This window comes from Sebastes umbrosus, chromosome 2 (assembly GCF_015220745.1).
Source record: "Sebastes umbrosus isolate fSebUmb1 chromosome 2, fSebUmb1.pri, whole genome shotgun sequence".
In the NCBI taxonomy this organism is placed as follows: domain Eukaryota; kingdom Metazoa; phylum Chordata; class Actinopteri; order Perciformes; family Sebastidae; genus Sebastes; species Sebastes umbrosus.
In genome coordinates, this window is record NC_051270.1 from 3,085,701 (window position 1) to 3,105,786 (window position 20,086).

At 38.4% G+C, this 20,086-nt stretch overlaps 1 protein-coding gene across 1 annotated transcript in view; it reads right to left on the bottom strand.

The window, feature by feature from the left end:
• serinc4 (serine incorporator 4) overlaps positions 1–20,086 on the bottom strand; it is a 31,264-nt gene that overhangs the window by 10,290 nt on the left and 888 nt on the right. The window contains exons 2-7 of the mRNA XM_037794405.1: positions 13,173–13,340; positions 12,648–12,826; positions 9,100–9,179; positions 8,640–8,733; positions 2,762–2,973; positions 969–1,064 (exon numbers count right to left, since the gene is read on the bottom strand). Coding sequence (XP_037650333.1) covers positions 969–1,064; positions 2,762–2,973; positions 8,640–8,733; positions 9,100–9,179; positions 12,648–12,826; positions 13,173–13,340 — 829 coding nt within the window. The remainder of the gene's footprint in view (positions 1–968; positions 1,065–2,761; positions 2,974–8,639; positions 8,734–9,099; positions 9,180–12,647; positions 12,827–13,172; positions 13,341–20,086) is intronic.

Consider the following 20,086-nt stretch of genomic DNA (forward strand, 5'->3'; position numbering starts at 1 on the left):
ATATCGAAAGAGACACATCAGGCAGATTTCATCCAGGAGAGCGCTGCTCGTGTCCCGTGTTCACAACTTCCAGTCACATTTTCACTGTACAAACATCGTAATCTCAAGCCCAAACAAAGTGTTTTTGTTTAATTCACAACATTAATCACGTGTTTACTGCAACCGTAAAGTGACGCCAAGGGGTCTGACAAAGTGTCAGTATGTGACGATTTGGGATAAGAACTTGTTTGAAGAGTCATAGTAAAAGATGGTGAATAAAATCCACAGTCGTCGTTCTGTGCAACAATGCAAAAGGTTAAGCTAATACGAGGCTTCGGCAGTCTTTTTAGTATTCATTTTGTTCTTTGTTTTATTACATCTCCACTGCAACTCAGCAGAGAAAGCAGAAATATGAAAAACAGTAATTTCCTTGCAATTCTTTGTCCTCAAATCTTTGCTCTTGCAGCAAAAAAACAACAACATAACAAGATAACATTTGTACATCTGAACATGCTAAAGACATAAGTTTTGTGGGAAATGAGTAAAACTTAAACCTACAATGATTGTGTCAAGAAAGTAACCCACAAGTTGCAAAACTCTGCGAGTCTCGAGAGAGTTTTCACAACTTGTGGGTTACTTTCGAGACACGATCTCCTGCAATAGTTGAGTTGAGTTAATTTGGTTTTGATTTATGTATTTGCACAATAAAACAAAGCAGCAGAAACACAAAAAAGAAGCACGTTGTGCAGGTGAGATTTTAAAAAAAGTACATACAAAAGTCATGTAAATAATCAAAAGAAAGGATTGCAAGTAAAGTGGGCTGCATGCATTTCCTGTACCAAATGTTTCTCTTTTAATTAACATAGAAAATAACCTTAAAAATCCTCCATAAGTGTGCTCATGTTAGAGGTTTGTGTGTCAGTGTTAACACTGGACAGAGACCCAGTGGAGCTGTAGAGATCTGCTCTGTGTCTGGTTAGTTAGCGTACCTTTCTCCGGAGGGCGGCTGGACAGCGCAGAGAAGGTGAGGTACATGACGTAACAGCTGATGATGGAGGCTTGAAGGAGCCCCGACCGAGGCTGCTCTATAGAGAGAAAGAAAGAGAGAGAGAGAGAGTCAGAATACACACTATAATGTTTAATACCCCCCAAGACACACACTGATGCACACACACTTCACAAGCAGGCCGTGGTGGAGAACGTACTCTAGTCCTTTATCATATCTAAACAAGTATAACTGTAAATGAACTCAGTGTATCAATGTACAAGTAACACTAATGACGGGAGAAGAATTGATAAAGGAATAAGGTTCCTTTCAGAGAGTCTTTAACATTTATATGTTAATCAGGTTCCTGATATTTGGTTTGAACTTTTTAGAAGAAAATGTCAGGAATTTGTGTTTATTTTGTTAAAACATCTGGATGAAACGCTGCGTAATTTTCATTGTTTCAATGAACTAGTAGAGAAAAGATGATGGCTGTCAAAGTTAATGCAATAATAACGCAAATACGTTTTAACGCCACTAATTTCTTAAATGCATTAACGCAACTTGTGTGAAGAGTGAAGATACTGTTATCATATAAACTAGAAAACCTAAAGAATCCATCGATACCAACCATCTCATACTAGCTTGTCGCAAAGGAGGTTAAATGACGCCCCAAACTTTTTGTCGAGGAAAAACTGGCATGGCCATTTTTCAAAGGGGTCCCTTGACCTCTGACCTCCAGATCAGTGAATGTAAATGGGTTTTATGGGTACCCACGAGTCTCCCCTTTACAGACATGCCCACTTTATGATCATCACATGCAGTTTGGGGCAAGTCATAGTCAAGTCAGCACACTGACACACTGACAGCTGTTGTTGCCTGTTGGGCTGCAGTTTGCCATGTTATGATTGGAGCATATTGTTTTATGCTAAATGCAGTACCTGTGAGGGTTTCTGGACAATATCTGTCATTGTTTTGTGTTGTTAATTGATTTCCAATAATAAATATATACATACATTTGCATAAAGCAGCATATTTGCCCACTCCCATGTTGATAAGAGTATTAAATACTTGACAAATCTCCCTTTAAGGTACATTTTGAACAGAAAGAAATTGTGCGATTAATCATAATTACAGCCCTACAAATAATATAATAAATAAAATACAAGCTATTTTTTTACCCTACAGGGTCGAAACCTGATATCCTGTATTCAGATCAACTGAAGGTTAACTTAAACTCTACATACTTTTGTTTTTTTATTATACATTTCTACAACAACTGGACAAAACTGGGCAAAATCCATCTGCTGATGAAGATCATGTGATATGATCAAAAGCCCCCAGAAGAGCTACTAAATGGACCTGGTGGTGAGATTGTTTCCAAGGTCAAGAATGAACTCATTAATCTGCAAAGTAACTAGTTTCCAGACAGGTGTAGTGCAGTAAAAAGTACAATATTACCTCTGAGATGTAGTGGAGTAGAAGTATAAAGTGGCATAAAAAGGAAATACTCATGTAAATATACCTCAAAAATGTATTTAAGTACAGTACATGAGTAAATGTACATTGTTCCACCTCTGTAAGCCAGACGTGTGCAGACAGAGCAGGATGCTTTAAAGGGAGAACCAGATGATATTACATCTAATTATTATTATCTGCAGCAGCTCTGGTTTCAACAGGGGGGATGTTTGCATAGCTGTAGACGGACTTAAGTGTTATTCCACCGCCGAGGTGCGACGACAGACAGACAGACAGACAGACAGACAGACGTGCGAGTGTGTTTTTTCATCGACTCACTCTGCTTCACGCACGGCGTGACGGCAATGAAGGACATGAGGCCGCAGAGGCCCAGGTTGATCCACAGCAGGGCCTTGTTGAAGTGGCAGGCGATGGGGTGCGTGTAGTACTTGTACATGAAGGTGAAGGCCATGGTGGCGATGGTGTAGAAGAAGAGGGTGGCGCACGTCACCGCCAGATACCAACGCTTGTTCTCTGCTGCTCCGGTCAACCTGAGAGGGAGGCGAGGACAGACGGAGCGTTTCAGATTCACCACACACATCACACATATTCATCTCTGTCAGAGAAACACACCTGAAGTGTTAGAATAATGTTATCTTCACAGAGGGGGTTGAATGTTTTTAGAGCTGTTTGATATCAGAAAAACCTGTTCGCAAATTTCAATAAATGGTGCCATAGATTTAGTTCGCAAGTGATTTATTTATGGTGCAAATCAAGATGATTTCTTAATATTTTTATGAGCATTTTCCTTGTTTTTCTCAGATTAATGAACTTAGTGGAACAGAAAAAAATCAGGCACATGTCTGCGTTGATAGAGCTCCTTTCCAAAATGAGAATTCATGCAGTCTGATTGCATCTTAAAGTCACAATGTGTAGATTTGTTATGCAATTAAAACATCTTTCAAACTGTTTTGATAAAAGTGATAAAATTCAAATAGAAATTGGTGCAGTCTATGTGTTGCTGAGTTTATCGGCCTGATGCCGATTTAGCCTCTGGGGGCAATGGACAATATTTCTGGGGTTCCAATGTAGCCAGTGGATATCTGGATAACCAGCCCAGTCACACTAAATGGCGCAGGAATGACTAATGACGTAATTAGCAAGTCATTTTGCGTGCAATATGGATGACGTTCTTGCTTTTGGTGTGTCATTTGCACTTCATGTAGTCTGTACTGACTGCAATGTACACACGTAAATATGCCACGCTCAGAGTAAGTGATGTAAAATAACAATTGAGAAAGACCGCTTCTGGTGGTCGGTCGGGAGGAGAGGTGGATGAGTCCAACAAACACAGAACTTTCAACCAGGAGACTGATCTTCATGTCTCAAAGTGTTGTGGAGTTATTTGATTTAGTGACGTTTGTGACTTATTGTAAGCCAAACCATGATGTTTTTCCTAAACCTAACTAAGTAGTTTTGCATGGCGTACAAATGACATGCGAAAAACGAAAGACTAAAATGCGTTCTCATGACACAAGTAATGTCCTTTTAATGTCGTGCTATTTATACGCCTTCCCATGAGATCGGGTTCGGATAACGGCTATCCGGGTAAAGACATCCTCCGTTCTCCGTACACCGTCATCGTTTACAGTCTGATTAGCATCTGAGATGCGAGAATGGAGTTGAGAGACGCCGTCTATGACGTTAGTCATCATCAGACGATAGCCGGTGGGTCCCCAGTTTGCATTCCAGCCAATGCGTTCCTCCTCTTCTGCTCTCCAGACAGACTGTTTACCTGCATTCAACCAAAGCCTGCTCCAACATGACTTGTCAATACTACTCGGACTACAAAACAGAAACTACTTCCGATAGGCTACTAAAATCTTGTCCCGTTGTCTACAGATTTGGCATTCATGCAGATATCTGTTTATAGAGATTAGGGGTCACTACGAGTTATCAAGTCAGATTCTTATGCCTCCACGCCGGCTGTAGCCGCGGCCGGAGGCATTATGTTTTCAGGTTGTCCATCCGTCTGCACCATTATTATGAACACGATATCTCAGGACCGCCTCGAGGGAATTTCTTCAAATTTGGGACAAACATCCACTCAGACTCAAAGATGAACTGATTAGAACTTGGTGGTCAAAGGTCAAAGGTCAAGGTCACTGTGACCTCACGTCTGTCCCATTCTCGTGATATCTCTTGGAATGTCCTGAGTACAAGCATCCACTTGGACTCAAAGATGAACTGATTAGATTTTGGAGATCAAAGGTTAAAGGTCACTGTGATCTCATAAAAACACATGTTTGGCCGTAACTCAAGAGTTCATACACTAATTATGACAAATGTCTAACAGGATAGAATGATGAAGTGATGATTATTTTGGACAGACGCGGATGTAAACTGCAACCTGATTGGTTGACGGAGGCAAACAAACGTGAGGCGGTAATTCTATTTTTTTTTTTTTCTTAATCTGACAGCTAAAAATCTGTCAACAGCCCACACAACAAACTCCATGTGTTTCTACACTGTGGGTCTAAAAGTCCAGTTTTTCGTCTTTATCTTTCTCTGACAATGACTTCAACATACGAAGTAACAAAGTGCACAAAGCACAGCACTGAAGTTAAGAAGTTACAGGAGATAATGAGACAAATATTACACCATGAAGCTCATGATGTGGAGGCGTTTAGCAGAAATCTGACCATTGAGTGTTGGAGCTGTAAAAAGGAAAAGCACGTATACACAAAGAGGAGCAGGTTGTCTTCTGACCTGCAAACCCAGAAGGGACAGAGTAGACTTTAGTCTTTCCCACTGCAGACGGAATAAGAGGATTTCTATTTTATGTGTGTTTGCTTTGGAAAAGGTCCTGAATGAATAAATCCTCTTAGTTGTAGCTACAACTCTGCCGTGTGTCACAATTCAGAAGTGGCTGAGAGAGAGAGACTGACGGCTCAACAACAACAGCTGGAACGCAGTAATTAACATCTGGGACAAGCTGGCTGTCTGGGGACGAGTCAAGCTGGACGAATGAGGACATGACAGGGACGACGCAGAGAGGACGAGATGTCAAGTAAACAAACATAAAAACAAACAAATAAAGAAACAAACGGAGCGTTGACCACTGAAGTCTTTGCTATTGTTGACTCTTTATTATTATAAAATATTTAATTAGAGCTGCCATGATTAGTCGATTAATTGATTAGTCGATTTACTGATCAGAAAATATTTTGAATAAAATATAAAATGTATTTTGTATTTATTTTCTAAGCAAAAATGCCAAACATTTGTCGTTTCCAGCTTCTCAAATGTCTGTTTTGATGCTTTTCTGTTGTCATATATGATAGTAAACTTCCTGTCTTTTTATCTCTAACCTTTCTTGTTTGGAAATAGTATTTTTTTTTTCTTTCTTTCAGATATGTTACAGATATTTAATTTATGTTTTTAAATGTAATACAGTCTTTAATTTCAGTGTTAGGTGGGTTAATTTTACAAGCCCTCACGTTTTTTTTTTGCAACCCACCCTTGCATTTATTCATGTTATTGTATATCTCTTCTCTTTTGTTTTTTTATTTTTATTTTTATTTTTATTTATATGCACAAATAAATAACTAAACTGAATATTTTGGTCGCTATTTTAAGACATCATCTTGGACTCTAGGAAGTTGTGATGGACATTTTCTTGCTGTTTTCATGGATCAAACAATTAATCAATTCAAAGAGCAAAACCTTTCCGCAAAATCTGATTCTATAACCATTTGCAATAAATGATCAATTCCTTCTTTAACGTGTCTCTGACTGAAGTGAATTAATAAATAATATATTATAGAAAATAAGAAAGACGAATGAAGGAAGTGTGAAATAAAAATCACCACTGGAGTAAAACTGCAAACCAATAAATAAAAATTAAATCCACAACTAACTGAAAATAGAACCAGAGTTCCAGATGTTGGGACGGAGCGGACAGATGTTGCTGATGTCAGGCTGTATGATTTACTCAGTTTGGCTGGACACCAGATGAATCCGTCATCACCAGCGTAGAAGAGAGACTCTCTTCTCCAGATGTGAACCAGGCTGTAGTCTCTATGTGTATATGTACTGTATTATATATAAGAAGCAGTGAGAGCCCATATGGTAACATGTTATCACTGTCCTTTGAGAACCACGTATCTCCAAAATGTCTCCACAAGCAAAGAAAACAATTCTATTTTATGACAATGTATTGTTTCAGATAATCCAGTTGTTTATGATTTTGTTATTCATTATTTTAGAATTATTATTTTGCATTGTTTAAAAGCAAACAGACAAAGAGATGATAGGAAACAAAGGAAGAGAGAGACGATGTACGACATGCAGCAGAGGTCCCCATCTGGACACAAACTGGGGACGCCCTGGCCGAGATTCATAGTTTTCACTGGACAGCGACGATATGAATGAATGAACTGTACATGTTGACCAGTACGCAGCAGATACATGATGTCTGTTAAAGAGGTCATATCGTGCTCATTCTCAGGTTCATACTTGTATTTTGGGTTTCTACTAGAACATGTTTACATGATTTTATTTTCCTCATAGTGTCCGTCTGAATATTACGACAGAGTATTAGGGCCACATTGAGGAAAAATAAATAAATCTGAGATTTCGAGAATAAAGTCAGAATATTATAAAGTAGTAATTTTACGTGTTATTTTAGAGGGGAAATAGAGCAGCGTGTGAAAATGAGGAACGTGGAGCACCTTGTGAAGTTATACTTTAGTTTAGGTTTCACAAACAATGAAATACTTCATCTTTTGGCACATCAGCACCACATTATCATCAGTATCAGGACCTTGAAAAGAAGACAGAGCCACATGGACCTGATGGGGAAACTGCCTCTTTTGTGGAGGAGGAAATTATTTTCTTTCTCATAAAGTTATAACTTTATTCTCGTTATATTATGACTTTTTTTTCTTGAAATATTATGACTTTTTTTTCTTGAAATATTATGACTTTTTTTTCTTGAAATATTATGACTTTTTTCTCATTCAATTATGACTTTTTCCCGTAATATTATTACTTTATTCTCAAAATCTCCGATTTTTTTCCCCTCAATATCGCCCTAATACTCCGTCGTAGAATATACCTGTATTCACCCTCTGTCTGAAACGCTCCGTTTTAGCGTCTGTCTCTTTAAGACCCCCCTCCTGAAAAAGTCCAGTCTGCTCTGATTGGCTGGCGGGGAAAATATGGTGCACCTTTGCAAAAGTATTGTTCTCAAGCTGTGGGCGATATATTCTAATGAGCCTGCATGTGACATAGGAAGAGGAGCCAAATCTGACGGCCCACAAAAAAAACTGTCTGGGTTGTCTTATGTCACAGTTTGTGGGTTGGTAGGAACTCCAGATGCCCAGATGTATGAACACAAGCACTGAGAAAGTGAATTTTTCATGATATGTCCTCTTTAAATCACCTCTCCCACCAGCCAACTACTGAACCTTTTCTGCCGCCACAATACGTTTCCTTCACCTCAAACTTTAGAGTCATGTAGCGACAAAGTTCCTTTATTATCACCACTGGTAATTAGACCAACCTTTTTGGCTTGTGACCCCTAAAGATATAAAGCAATGTCCACCTGTGACTGATCATCACTGAAACGTATCCAGTAATTCACAGTATCTTGGACCATTGTGAACAATGAGCAAATCAATTCGATATTTTTGCAGTATTGTGATGAAGTCAAGTAGCCTATACGGTCAAAAGTATGTGGACACCCGAAACATTATACCCATATGTGGTTAGACGACATCTCATTCTAAAACTATGAGCATTAATCTGCTGCTGTAACAGCCTCCAGTCTGCTGCTTTCAGTCTTTACTCCAGATGTTGAACCTGCACGGCTGCAGGGATTTACTCTCATTCAGAGCATCAGTGAGATCCAACACTGATGTTGGGAGAACAGGTCTGGCTCACAGTTTGTGGTGTTGGAGGGTTGAGGTCAAGTTCTTCCACACCAAACTGGGAAAAGCATCTATGGAGCTGGTTTTGTGCACGGAGACACCCTTCCCTTTTAATTTCAACTATAAAGACCAAAACCAGACTAAAAGCACACAACAGTATGTGGACGGTGTCATATAATTCATTTTATGGTATCTAATCTATCACCAGATGTCAGAAATGTCCTCTGTCGTGTATTAACATATAAAGTGATGTAATATTTGATGTGTATGACCCTCTGACTCACCAGTTCTTGTTCCAGGTGTGTGCGAAAGCAGTGATGAGGATGAGCTGAATGAGGATGAAGGCAAATCCTCCCACCACACCAACATAATGCCAAGCTGAGAGAGAGAAGAGAAAAGAAATAACCATATAATTTGATTTATTTCAGAGAGCAGAGACATAAAGAGAACAAGCTGTGGATCATAAATCAGCTGTGATCTCAGGCTTGTATCACCATCAGATTTATTGTTACCAAACAAAGTGAAATCAAGCTGCAGAGATTTATGATCCAATAATTCACAGCAGAGAGTCGACCAGGAGAGAAAGAGAGATAGATAGAGAGAGAGAGAGAGAGAGAGAGAGAGAGAGAGAGAGAGAGAGCAGGTCTCTGCTGCCCTCTAGTAGGACTCAGAGGGAGATGCACTAACACCTTCATCATCATCTTCATCATCACATTAACTCTCAGTATGGATTCAGTGTCTCACCGTGCAGGAAGGACTCTGTTGGGATGAAGAAGGCCGCGGTGCACATCCCGAGCAGAGTGATGAACTTCAGGAACCAGAAGCTGCAGGTTGAGACACACAGAAAAATAAAAACAATTAATAGTTTAAACCTGAAGACTCAGACTTTATTTAACTCATTGCATTAAGTTATCAACTGTTTTGTTACATTTTTCTTTCATTTTTTCTTTGTTCTGCTTGTTTGTTGCATACACATAACTCTCTGAGTTACACATAATAAATAATAAATAATAAATAATAATTTTATAATTAAAAGATTCTTTGTTTTGCACATTGTATTATTTACATTAAAATTCATCTCTTTGCAAATCATGTTGTTATGTTTTTTTATGACTTTGAATTCAATGAATTTCAGAAAACCCAACAACATGAAAGAAAGAAAGAAAGAAAGGAAATAATAAATAACAAAATAAATATAATAAATAAATAGCAAAATGAATAAATAAATAAAACAAAATAGATGAGGATTGGCCAATACTAAAAGATAAATAAAAGCAAATAGACAATAACAAAATAACGCTCTGTTTTGTTAATCAATTTCATGTAGTGCTTGTAAAAAAAACATTTGACTGCTTTAGATGACGTCACTCATCACATAACAACTGAATTTGTTATTGATATTTTCTGATGCCATTAGGTAATATTTTTACATCAGTAGTGTCTGAAAACATCCGGCTAAATGTTGCATATTTTCAATAACAAATAAATAGTATACAGGGTCATGATGAAACACCCTGATGAAGGCCACAAGCCGAAACGTGTTGGTCTGACAATAAAGTATTTCTTCACACTACAAGTGTTTCCTCTCCAGACTTTTTCCCTTCTCCATGCACCGTGGAAGTGAGTGATGTTGTGCTGTTGTTGCCTGCTGGGCTGCAGTTTGCCATGTTATGATTTGAGCATATTTTGCAGTACCTGTGAGGGTTTCTGGATCAATATCTGTCATTGTTTTGTGTTGTTAATTGATTTACAATAATAAATATATACATACATTTGCATAAAGCAGCATGTTTGTCCACTCTCATGTTGATAAGAGGATTAAATACTTGACAAATCTCCCTTTAAGGTTAATTTTGAACAGATTAATTTGCGATTAATCGTGATTAACTATGGACAATCATGTAACTCCATAACTCTTCAGTGACATATGTGAAGATAATTAAATTCCCTAATGTCCCTGTGTCTCTGTCTGGTCTCTGAGAGGACATACAAGGTTTCAGCGGGGCACTGGGTCACTCCCTGACCCCCCTACAGACCACTAAGACCTGTAACCTTTAACAAAGACCCTGAGACCTTTCACCGTGACACCGTGGATTAAGACTCCCTACTCTACGAGTAGATTTGTACAAGTGAGGACGACCTGCAATCCAGTCTGTCAAATCCTAATCTGAGTCCACGTCACGGCTCTAATCAACTGCAATGGAAAGTGTGACAACAAAGAGCTTTAAATAGAGCAGCGGGCCGAGTGAGGTGAGCCCAGCAGAGAGAAAACACTACAGACCGTATGGAGAGAGGTATTTAAAGAAAGGTGTGTATTTACAGAGAGGTGAGGAGACAGTTCTGGATGGGATCAGGTCCATTCAGGGAAATCACTTAAAGATCTTTGCAACCTAATTCAGAGAAAACTCCCAAGTCTCATTCGGGAGTTTTAAGGTGAATGTGGGAAAAGGTTTATTATGGATTTGTTTGTGGTAGAATTAAGTTTCCAAAGAAGCTGGAAGGAGGTGACGTCTGCAGCCCTTTATGTCTTTCTGATCGCCTGTTTGTCAGCAGGATCAATAAAAAATGTACAATTTCTAAGATGTACAACTTTAATTTAATTTAATTAAATTTTTTGTTTTGTTTTTTGAGTCATGACTGTTATTTTCATGTGCAAGTACAAAAGTCCTGGATTTCTACGAATGAACTATGAATGTTGTATTCATGATTTCTTGTAAATAAAAACACAGAATAACTTGTTTAGTCTGAACGATGTGAGTCATTCCTGTAATGCAGCAACATTTCTGTCCACATGAATTACTTCCTCATATTTTCTTTAAAATATATCAAATATCAAATGCTTAAATTATAGATTAAGTTCTTCTTTATAGCATAAACAGAGAATAATGCACATTAAAATATCTTTTTTTGGTACATGCGCTTGATTTGACCATGTCTCCAAACAAAGTAATCAACTTCTACAAGAACTATGAGCCACAAAATAATAAAATACGCATATTTACGCATATATATGTATATATATATATATACATATATATATATATATATATATATATTAGGAAGAACTATCGTTTTACAATTTTCTTCATCTTCTGTGTGTCCCTGAAGTGACAGATTTTTTTTTGGGAGGGAATTTAAAAGAGTAAAGTAGAGTGAGCATAAACTTTCACTCGTCTTTTTTTCCCCCATATTTCATGATATTAATCTGTTTGTCACGCTCTTTAAGCTCCACCATGTTCGGTTAATTATGAAGAAAGTTGGTCCAATCAAAAAAATGTAATAGATGTTTGATTAGCTATCTTAACCTGGATCCGTCACAGAGAGATGGCTGACTGAGCACCAAATGTTCCACCCTGTTAGGTCTATAGACCAGTATGAACCAGTCTACCCTTTAGGATTATTATTAGAATACCTGAGATTGGCCAATATGTTTTCCTGACACTTAGACATGTCACTTTTCTTATGTTGTGCAAAAATAAAGAAATGTAGCTGCATAACAGAAATGGCTCATGTATAACAACCCACACCAGTTTGATGATTACCAACATTTAAAGGGACTGTTTGTAGCTTTTCACACGTAGAAATCTACCGGTGTCCCATGTGCGCTCGCATATGCACGCTCACGTGTGGCTACGCTGTTCAGACTGCTCCTCTGCCTGCTTGCCTTCACTCACACACCGCGCGCGTTCTCGCTCCACCTCACATTTATGCGCACTCACTCCACACTGCAGAAGAGTTAGTTTAGCTCTGAGAATATCTAGTGAATGTACAGTGGACGTTTGTGCAGAAATAACTGCTGCAGCTCCTCCAGACCAACAGAGGTTTTCCGTATCTTGTGAAGTGACGGGGCTCCGCAGAGTGAAACGTTATCGTCTCCGACCGGGTGCCGGTGCCTCCCCTGTTCACTCCGGCTGCGGTCGGGAGACGATAGCGGTACTCGCTGCGGAGCCCCGCTGCTGCAGCTCCGGAGGCTGCAGCAGCGGGGCTGAAGCAGGAAAAGCCAACACTAGGATCAGCATTGATTCATGGAGAGACCTCGGTCTGGTCAGCTAACATTACTGCCAAGCAGCTGAAATATAGAGTGATAGTGTGGTTTTAGCTGACGTTTGTCACCTCACTGTTTTGAGCGATGCCCGTTCATGTAGAGCGAGCAAGCGTGAGACTTTCGTTGACTTAACGGCCACAGGTGCTCGCTGTTAACAAGCATTTCTTAAAGTAACAAATAGTCCCTTTAAAAGGCTTTGCTCAGCAGGAACATATCTGTTTGATGAGGTAAACTCTGCAGCACTGACCCGTTGTGTATGAGCGCCCTGAAGTCCTGACTGGACTTCACGTCTATGAGGAAGATCGCCATCATCAGGTAGAAACAAGAAGTGCCAAAGCAGACCCTGTAGACCGCCGAGTAGCCCACCAGCATCTCACAGTGGCCCCCGCCATGCGCCTGGTCACACACCATGTTGAAGAAAGGCACCTGAAACACACACACACTGTATTATATCTACTACTGCAGCCATGGAGGTGTGTATCTGTCTGCCTGGGTGATTTTTTCATATATCCCCTTTAAAATGTGTCTCAGTTGTTTGTCATCCTGTTCTGACAATCACAAACCATCTTGAGGTATAAAAGAACTGCAGAGCTAAACTTTAGGGCCTCTTGCTTGCTGCTTACTCTGATTGTGTTTCAGTTAATTATGTCAGGAACTATGATTATACAGTTCTCTTGTTTTGTTGCCAGCTCTCTAGCAGGATATAACTGTATGTTATATATCAGTTGATTTCTGTGATGTTGTGTCGTGCAGGATAAGATCCAGAGCTCACATTTTCCCTGACGAGCTCGGAGACGGTGCGGGACAGCATGAGGCAGGAGACGGCGCAGCTCATGATGTGGAAGAGGGTGTACATGACCCTCGTGCTGGTGGAGGACCTGACCGGAGGACAGAAGGCACAGCAGAGCGAGCAGGGAGCCGGTCCGCAGCAACAGCATATCTGAGGACGGAGAGGACGGAGACATCAGCTCAGCAGACAGTCTAACAGGACTTCCACCTGACAGGAAACACATCCTCAACTCAAGAGGAAGGGTGAAGAGGGGAGGTCTGGGGTTTTCATACATCCATGAGGCCAAGAGTATACTAATTTACTTTACTTTATGCATTGTGTGTCAGTAAATTAAAGTAAGTTGCAAAAAGTGCAGGATGACCACCGCTCGTACTGGCTTAATCTTTACTAAGGGGCTAGAAGGATTAATGGCAATTTTTATTTATAGCACTATAGCATTTCTTTAATATTCCGAGACATAAATTTCCATGTGATACAAAAAGTAATATCAGAGTTTTACAACTTGTTTGAGTTGTGTGTAGTGCTTTGGGTGATCTCTACTGTTAAAAATCCAAATACAGGATTCAACAAATAGACCGTATGTAGGTATAAACATGTCATCCTTCTGCAAAATATTAAATGTCCAAGATGGAATAAGATGAGCAGACTTTTTATTATCTTTATGTGCTTTTAGTAGTGCAAAAATAACAAATATTTACTGGTTCCACTGTCTAAAATGTGAGGATTTACTGCTTCTCTGATAAATATATATTATTGTAAATTAAATATATTTGGGTACATATGATATGAAGATGTCACCTTGGACTCTGGGAATTTCTTTCACTGTTTTCTGACATTTTATACATGCAATAAATGAAAAATATTCAGCAGATTAATTGTTCCAGAGAGCAGGCAATGAGTCCAAACTGACAGAACTGTTGACTGTCAAATAAATGCAAAATGTCGCAAAAATTATAATAAAACTAACATATTTTAACCAGTCATCTGCACTATGGATCTAAAATAGACTAATACTTCAGACTTCAGATGCATAGTGAGTCCAGGAGTTCAAACTCAGTCAGTCTGAAGACTTTCTGAGGTCACTGTGTCAGACAACTTATACTGACTGAGCGTTTGGCAGCGAGGCGGCCGGCCGGTGGCAGATTAATCTAATGAGTCCAGCAGCATCTGGCTGGTTCTGATTCTGATAAATCGGGACTGTTGACAACTGGACGTCAGCCACATCACCGCTGATCCTGAACTAAATCTAAGGAGGCAAAGACGTGCACGCACATCTGTCTGATGCCTGCAGCAAACTCTGCAGATTACAGTCTGGAGGTCTGACGGCATCGTCAGGGTCACAACATGATGTATGGATGAATGGGATGGAGAAAAAAAGCAGTTCCAGCTGTTTGCAAGTGGTATTTTTCATGTTCAGTGATTTTCAACATCTGGAAATTAGTCACATGACGTAAAATGCAAAGCAAAAATCACTCTAGGACACATGAGAACTGCCTCCATACTGCACTGTGTTTATGAATGCTGCAGATATATTATATTACTCATCACGTGCACGTCATAATCTGATGAATAATGCAGAGAAGGTTATCCAATGTCTTCTCATCGAAAGGAAGACTAAATAAAAAAGGAGTTTTAATCATGTACAGTAGCTCAAAAATGATTTGATCCTGTAACAGATGATTAAAGGGATAGTTTGACCAAATATTGTCTCTAGTCCACAGAAATGTTGTCTCTTTATCTGGACTGGTCACGCTGCTGCAACGCATCAGATCCTTCAGCATCTAAAAAACGTCGCCAAGAGGAAACAATCATTGTCTGTTTGGTGACCCTGTGACACCTTTGACTATATTTGTATTTACTTATTACTTATTAGATATGTTTCTTCTGGTTTTACTGTTCTTTTCTTGCCATTTTAGATATTTTTGCTCCTTGTTTTTATGCTTTCATTGTTTATTTTTGCTTCCATTTGCCTTTGCTGCACTTGTTTGCTTTGTGTGTTCTTTGTTTTTCTGTAAAGCACTTTGAGACTTTGTTAAAGGGCCGGTCCATCTGCATATTTCTCTGTTTTTTCAAATGGAAAAACCCACTCAGCTGTTACCACAGTAAGCTAATCAATAAGGTTATGGATAAGAGTTATTTGGGATTTTTTGAAGTGGGGGTTGTATGTATTCTCCCGCTTTCCATGAGGTAAAATTACTGTTTTTGTGAATGGAGTCTGGCGGCTGTGAAGAGAAGCCCCGTCAGTAAAGGGCTGTCTGACGCCGAGGTAAAGCGTCTGTGAAACCACCCAAAACAAATCTATATCATTTTAATTGTACGCTATATTTATAATTTTCACCTCTTTACCTCGCCGTCAGACGGCCCTTTCTGACAGGGAACTGAAGCTGTTACATCGCTGTCATCAAAGCCACCAGACTACATTCACAAAAACAGTAATTTTACTTCTCAGAACACGGGAGTTGCTGGTCTACCGCTGCATCGATCGGTTAGTTTGTCTGTTATTGTGTGACTCTCGGATCCAAACTAACGTGGCGTCCACAGCAGTATGTACAGCTATAAGGATGTATATATACTGTACATGTAGCAGCGTCATCATGCAGAAACCTACGTCAGGTCACGTGGGAAAAAGTTTTTAGAAGACCTTGACGGGAAATAATATTTTGACGCTAAAACATACGAACACCGCTGGGAAGCTACAGAATAATGATAATGATATAAAAAAATAATGGACCCGCCCTTTAATAAATAAAAGTGCTACACAAATGTAATTTAATTCCTCAGAAGATGCCGCCAACATCCCTCACCGTGCACGACTTAGAAAAAGATTAAATACATGAGATTCTGTTGGATCCACTACGTGCACCGATTGGTGCCTTAATTTGTATGTTTCCAACCTAAAACAAAATCACTGATTATTCAACCTTTCAATTTAATCCATAAATCCTGAATCAAATCATATTTATTTTATATATGTTAATCTCTCGTTCACAGACGATGGGGCTGAATTTACACGCAGAGATATACTGTAGGTCGTCAATAACACAATGCTGAACATTGGTGCTGTCCAAAACAACAAATAAACAAAATTAAAATATTCCATTTTTTTTTTTAAATGTATAACCTTTATTGAGCCATGTCGCAGACAGCCAGGTGTTTTATGACCTCTCTAACCGCTGCACAGACGTCTGTCCTCTGGCCTGGTTTAAGCTTTATATGCAGGATTAATAAGTTGTTGTAGTAAGCGAGGGAGCTCAGATGTGGTACAAACACAGAATAATAACTGTGATTTAAAAATAGCTACTGAGTACAAATAATAGAGTGGGTCATACAGTATATACAGTATATAGGTCAGAAGAGCAGTGTGTCAGGTCTGATGTGAACACTACGTGTTGAGGAATAAAGCAGAGCCTCATTCTTTTTTTTAGCTCCTCGTGATACAGTCTTATTTTTAATTGTCTTTCTACAATAATTTACAGTAAATTGCCTTTAAATCAGTTATTTTCATTTTTGAATACTATTAATTACCATTAAAAAATATAAAATCACTTTTTAAACACATGCTTAATGACCTGGAATTTTATGGAAAATCACTTTGAATGATTCCTGTAATTTTACATGCATTGCTTAATTGACATGAACAGGAAACATCTATAAAATATTACCTCACATTTAATGTAAAATTACATTTAAAATCTATGTAAATACAGAAAGAAATGCCATTAAAAAACACAATATTCATATATACATAATATATATAAAAATAATATATTATTTGTAATTTTAAGAGTAAACCTTTAAATTACTGCAAATATCTGTAAATCTACAACATTTCGTTATTTTATTTTTATTTATTATTATAAATAATATATTTATTAATTTTTTTACAGTGTAGTTTAGAGAATATTATAGATCCAAGACGGAACTGACAGGAGGGACTCAGAGAAAAAGTCAAAATTACAAATTCATGTGCTACTTCAGCACCACGGACAGCACCAAGGATTAGTCAATACACAGCACATTTATTATATATGCACATATATTATATATTATATTTCCCAGACACACAGAGCAGGACTCACTCCAGTTGTTTGTCTGCATGATTATAAGATCTCCTGCATCCTTCTGAGTATTCAAGAAGCTAATCTGAGAGCTAATCCTGCATGAATCACTTTCCCCAGTGATCCACTTTCCCTTCCATCATATACAGCAGCAACTTTATAAATGTTTTATAATATTTTAGTTATTGATTTCAAAATTCAGTAAATTGATTTGGGATGAAACAGGAATTCCAGTGTAACTGAGTGATTAAATCTACAAGCAGAGGTCATTTCTCCATAAATTAAAGGTGTATTATTTATGGAAACATTATATCTTACTTTAGGTCTTATAGAATATTTGTTTTTTTTAATGAATATAACTTCTGTTTTATAACTTTGTTTCTTTGTTTGTTTTGTTTTATGTTTTCTTTTCTCACTTTAACTACGTATGGTGTTTGTAAAAAAGAAATATAATAATTTATCTGCACATAGCTTTAATATTCTCAGTATTGTTTTATATCACTCAAAAAAAGAAGTTGTGAATAAACTTTGTCATGGTTGTTGTCAGTCTCTGTACACTAAATACATTATTTTTTCTAATTTAAAAAAAATATTTTTAGCTTAAGTAACCTAAGTGTATTCTATTGTTTTCTTATTTTATTTTATTTTATTTTATTCTGACGCCTGTAGGCAAAATAAATTGGTGAATAATGTTTAATTCTGATTCTGATTTATTTCATACAAAATAAACTAAAATCCTCAACATGCACCAAACACATTCTGCCATCACGTTGTACTGTACACAATGTGACAGATATTTAAGTACATATTTTTGTATTTTGTTTGTATATCTGGGGTTTTATAGAACATAAACATCATTCTTGATGAGTTAAAAAACAGTGGTCAGTTAAGGTCATGTACCAGAGACTCGCTGATAGAGTCAGAGAGTAAAAATGACGAGTTGCTGTTCTGCAAAACTTTTGTAAAAGTTTTGCAGAACAGCAGCAACAAGTGTTAAATTACAGGATAACGGCACATAGGACTTCATTTCCCATGATTCTCTTGACTCAGTTGCTTTAAATACGTCATCATTAGGCGACCTGACTGACTGTGAGAGGAATGGGACCACAAGCGGCATGCAACCAACATGTTTCCCAGACAGGTAGGCCTATTGTCTAATTCCTGTTTTACATTCTGTGATAAAACCTCTAAAATGTTTATCTAAAACATCTAACATTTTGTGTAAAAGTGGCTCAAACACAAGCTCATCTTTCAAAAGGTAGGCTACATACAATGACGATGTTAACAGATCATAGTAGAACTTCCGTAAAATTTGGTTTAGATGTTCACATCCACCTCGGGATGAATTGTAATAACTTTGGCGATCCACTGACTTTTCCTCAGAACGTGACGTCACCGACAGCAAGTCGGCCGTTATTGGAAGGTGAAAAAGACCGTCACGTCGACCGTCACGTCATCTGCTCCTCATTTGCATAAAGTGGAGGTCTTGGCTACTTTATGCAAATCAGGGGCGTCCGGCGCGACTCGCCACCTCTGGAAACTTCTGAGAAACTTTTAAACTAAGCCTTGTTGATCCAAAATAAAAGCAGATATATCAACTGCACGGCTTATTTCTCACATAAAATGTTTTCAGAAACACATTTCGGTGAACTATTTTCGTGAAATAAGAGAACAAAGTCCACAGGATCTGTCTTTTCCATGCTTCCCAAGCACTGCTGTGCAATGCATTCTGGTAGTGCAGTGTTGCATTTCGAGAGACAGACTTTTAAGTTGGCCGCTACTCATTTGCATAAAGTTTAGGTCTAGGCTATTTTTTCAAATCAGGGGTGTCTGGCGCGACTTGCCGCCTCTGGAAACTCCCAATTTAAATTCCCAATTTAAACTAACTGTCCAAAATGAAGACCGACTTAGCAGCGTGGCTTTTTTTTCGACTCAAATGTTTTCAGAAATACATTTTGGTAAACTATTTTTGTGATATAAGAGAAGTTTCCAAACGAGCCGCCATGTTGGTTCCAGTTTGAAAGTTGAGAGCAGAGGGAAAGCTTTCGTCCAATCAGGTGTCAGCCTCGTGTCTAGTAGCAGCCCATCAAGCGTCCAATGCTGGGAAGCAAGGCAATCCCTCGCGATAAAAAAACATTTGCTAGCTTATCTTTGTCCGGATGATTGTGTAGTTGGCATTTAATGTAGATCTTAATGTCATATAGACCTACACGTTTGTAAATTTGACGTCGGCCTCCAAAGATTAACATATTTTGAGCTGCTGATTCACTAACGCCAAAACACATCAGTGATCGTAACGGGTGGCAAACTGTCAAGGTACTCCGAATTCATAAGGATCAATATCATCAACTGTTTTATAGTTGATGAAATTTACATGTATACATTCGTCTTTGGCACATACTTTACACATTTACGATGATGAGCGATTAACAGATGACAGATGAATTGACCAGTGACAGATAATGACAATCTACTGTATGGCTCCGTACGCTACCCTCCAAAGATGGCGTCGCCGCCCCAGAATGCTCCACGATTCCCGTTGATTCTGTATCAACGCCTCTCTGACGCAACTTCAACTAAATAAAAAATAATATTACAAGCTTCATAAAGGCAGTGTTTATTGCTGATTAAATTGTGCAGCTCTTCCTGATGTTTTGATCAACACCTGGAAGTTAAAACATGAAAATCAACCTTTGCCAGTGAGAGATACAGCGGTGGAACATCATATCTAAGTATATTTACCGAAGTACAATTTTGAGCTACTTGAGTATTTCTATTTTATGCTACTTAATACTTCCACTCCACTACATCTCAGATGGACATATTGTACTTTTGACT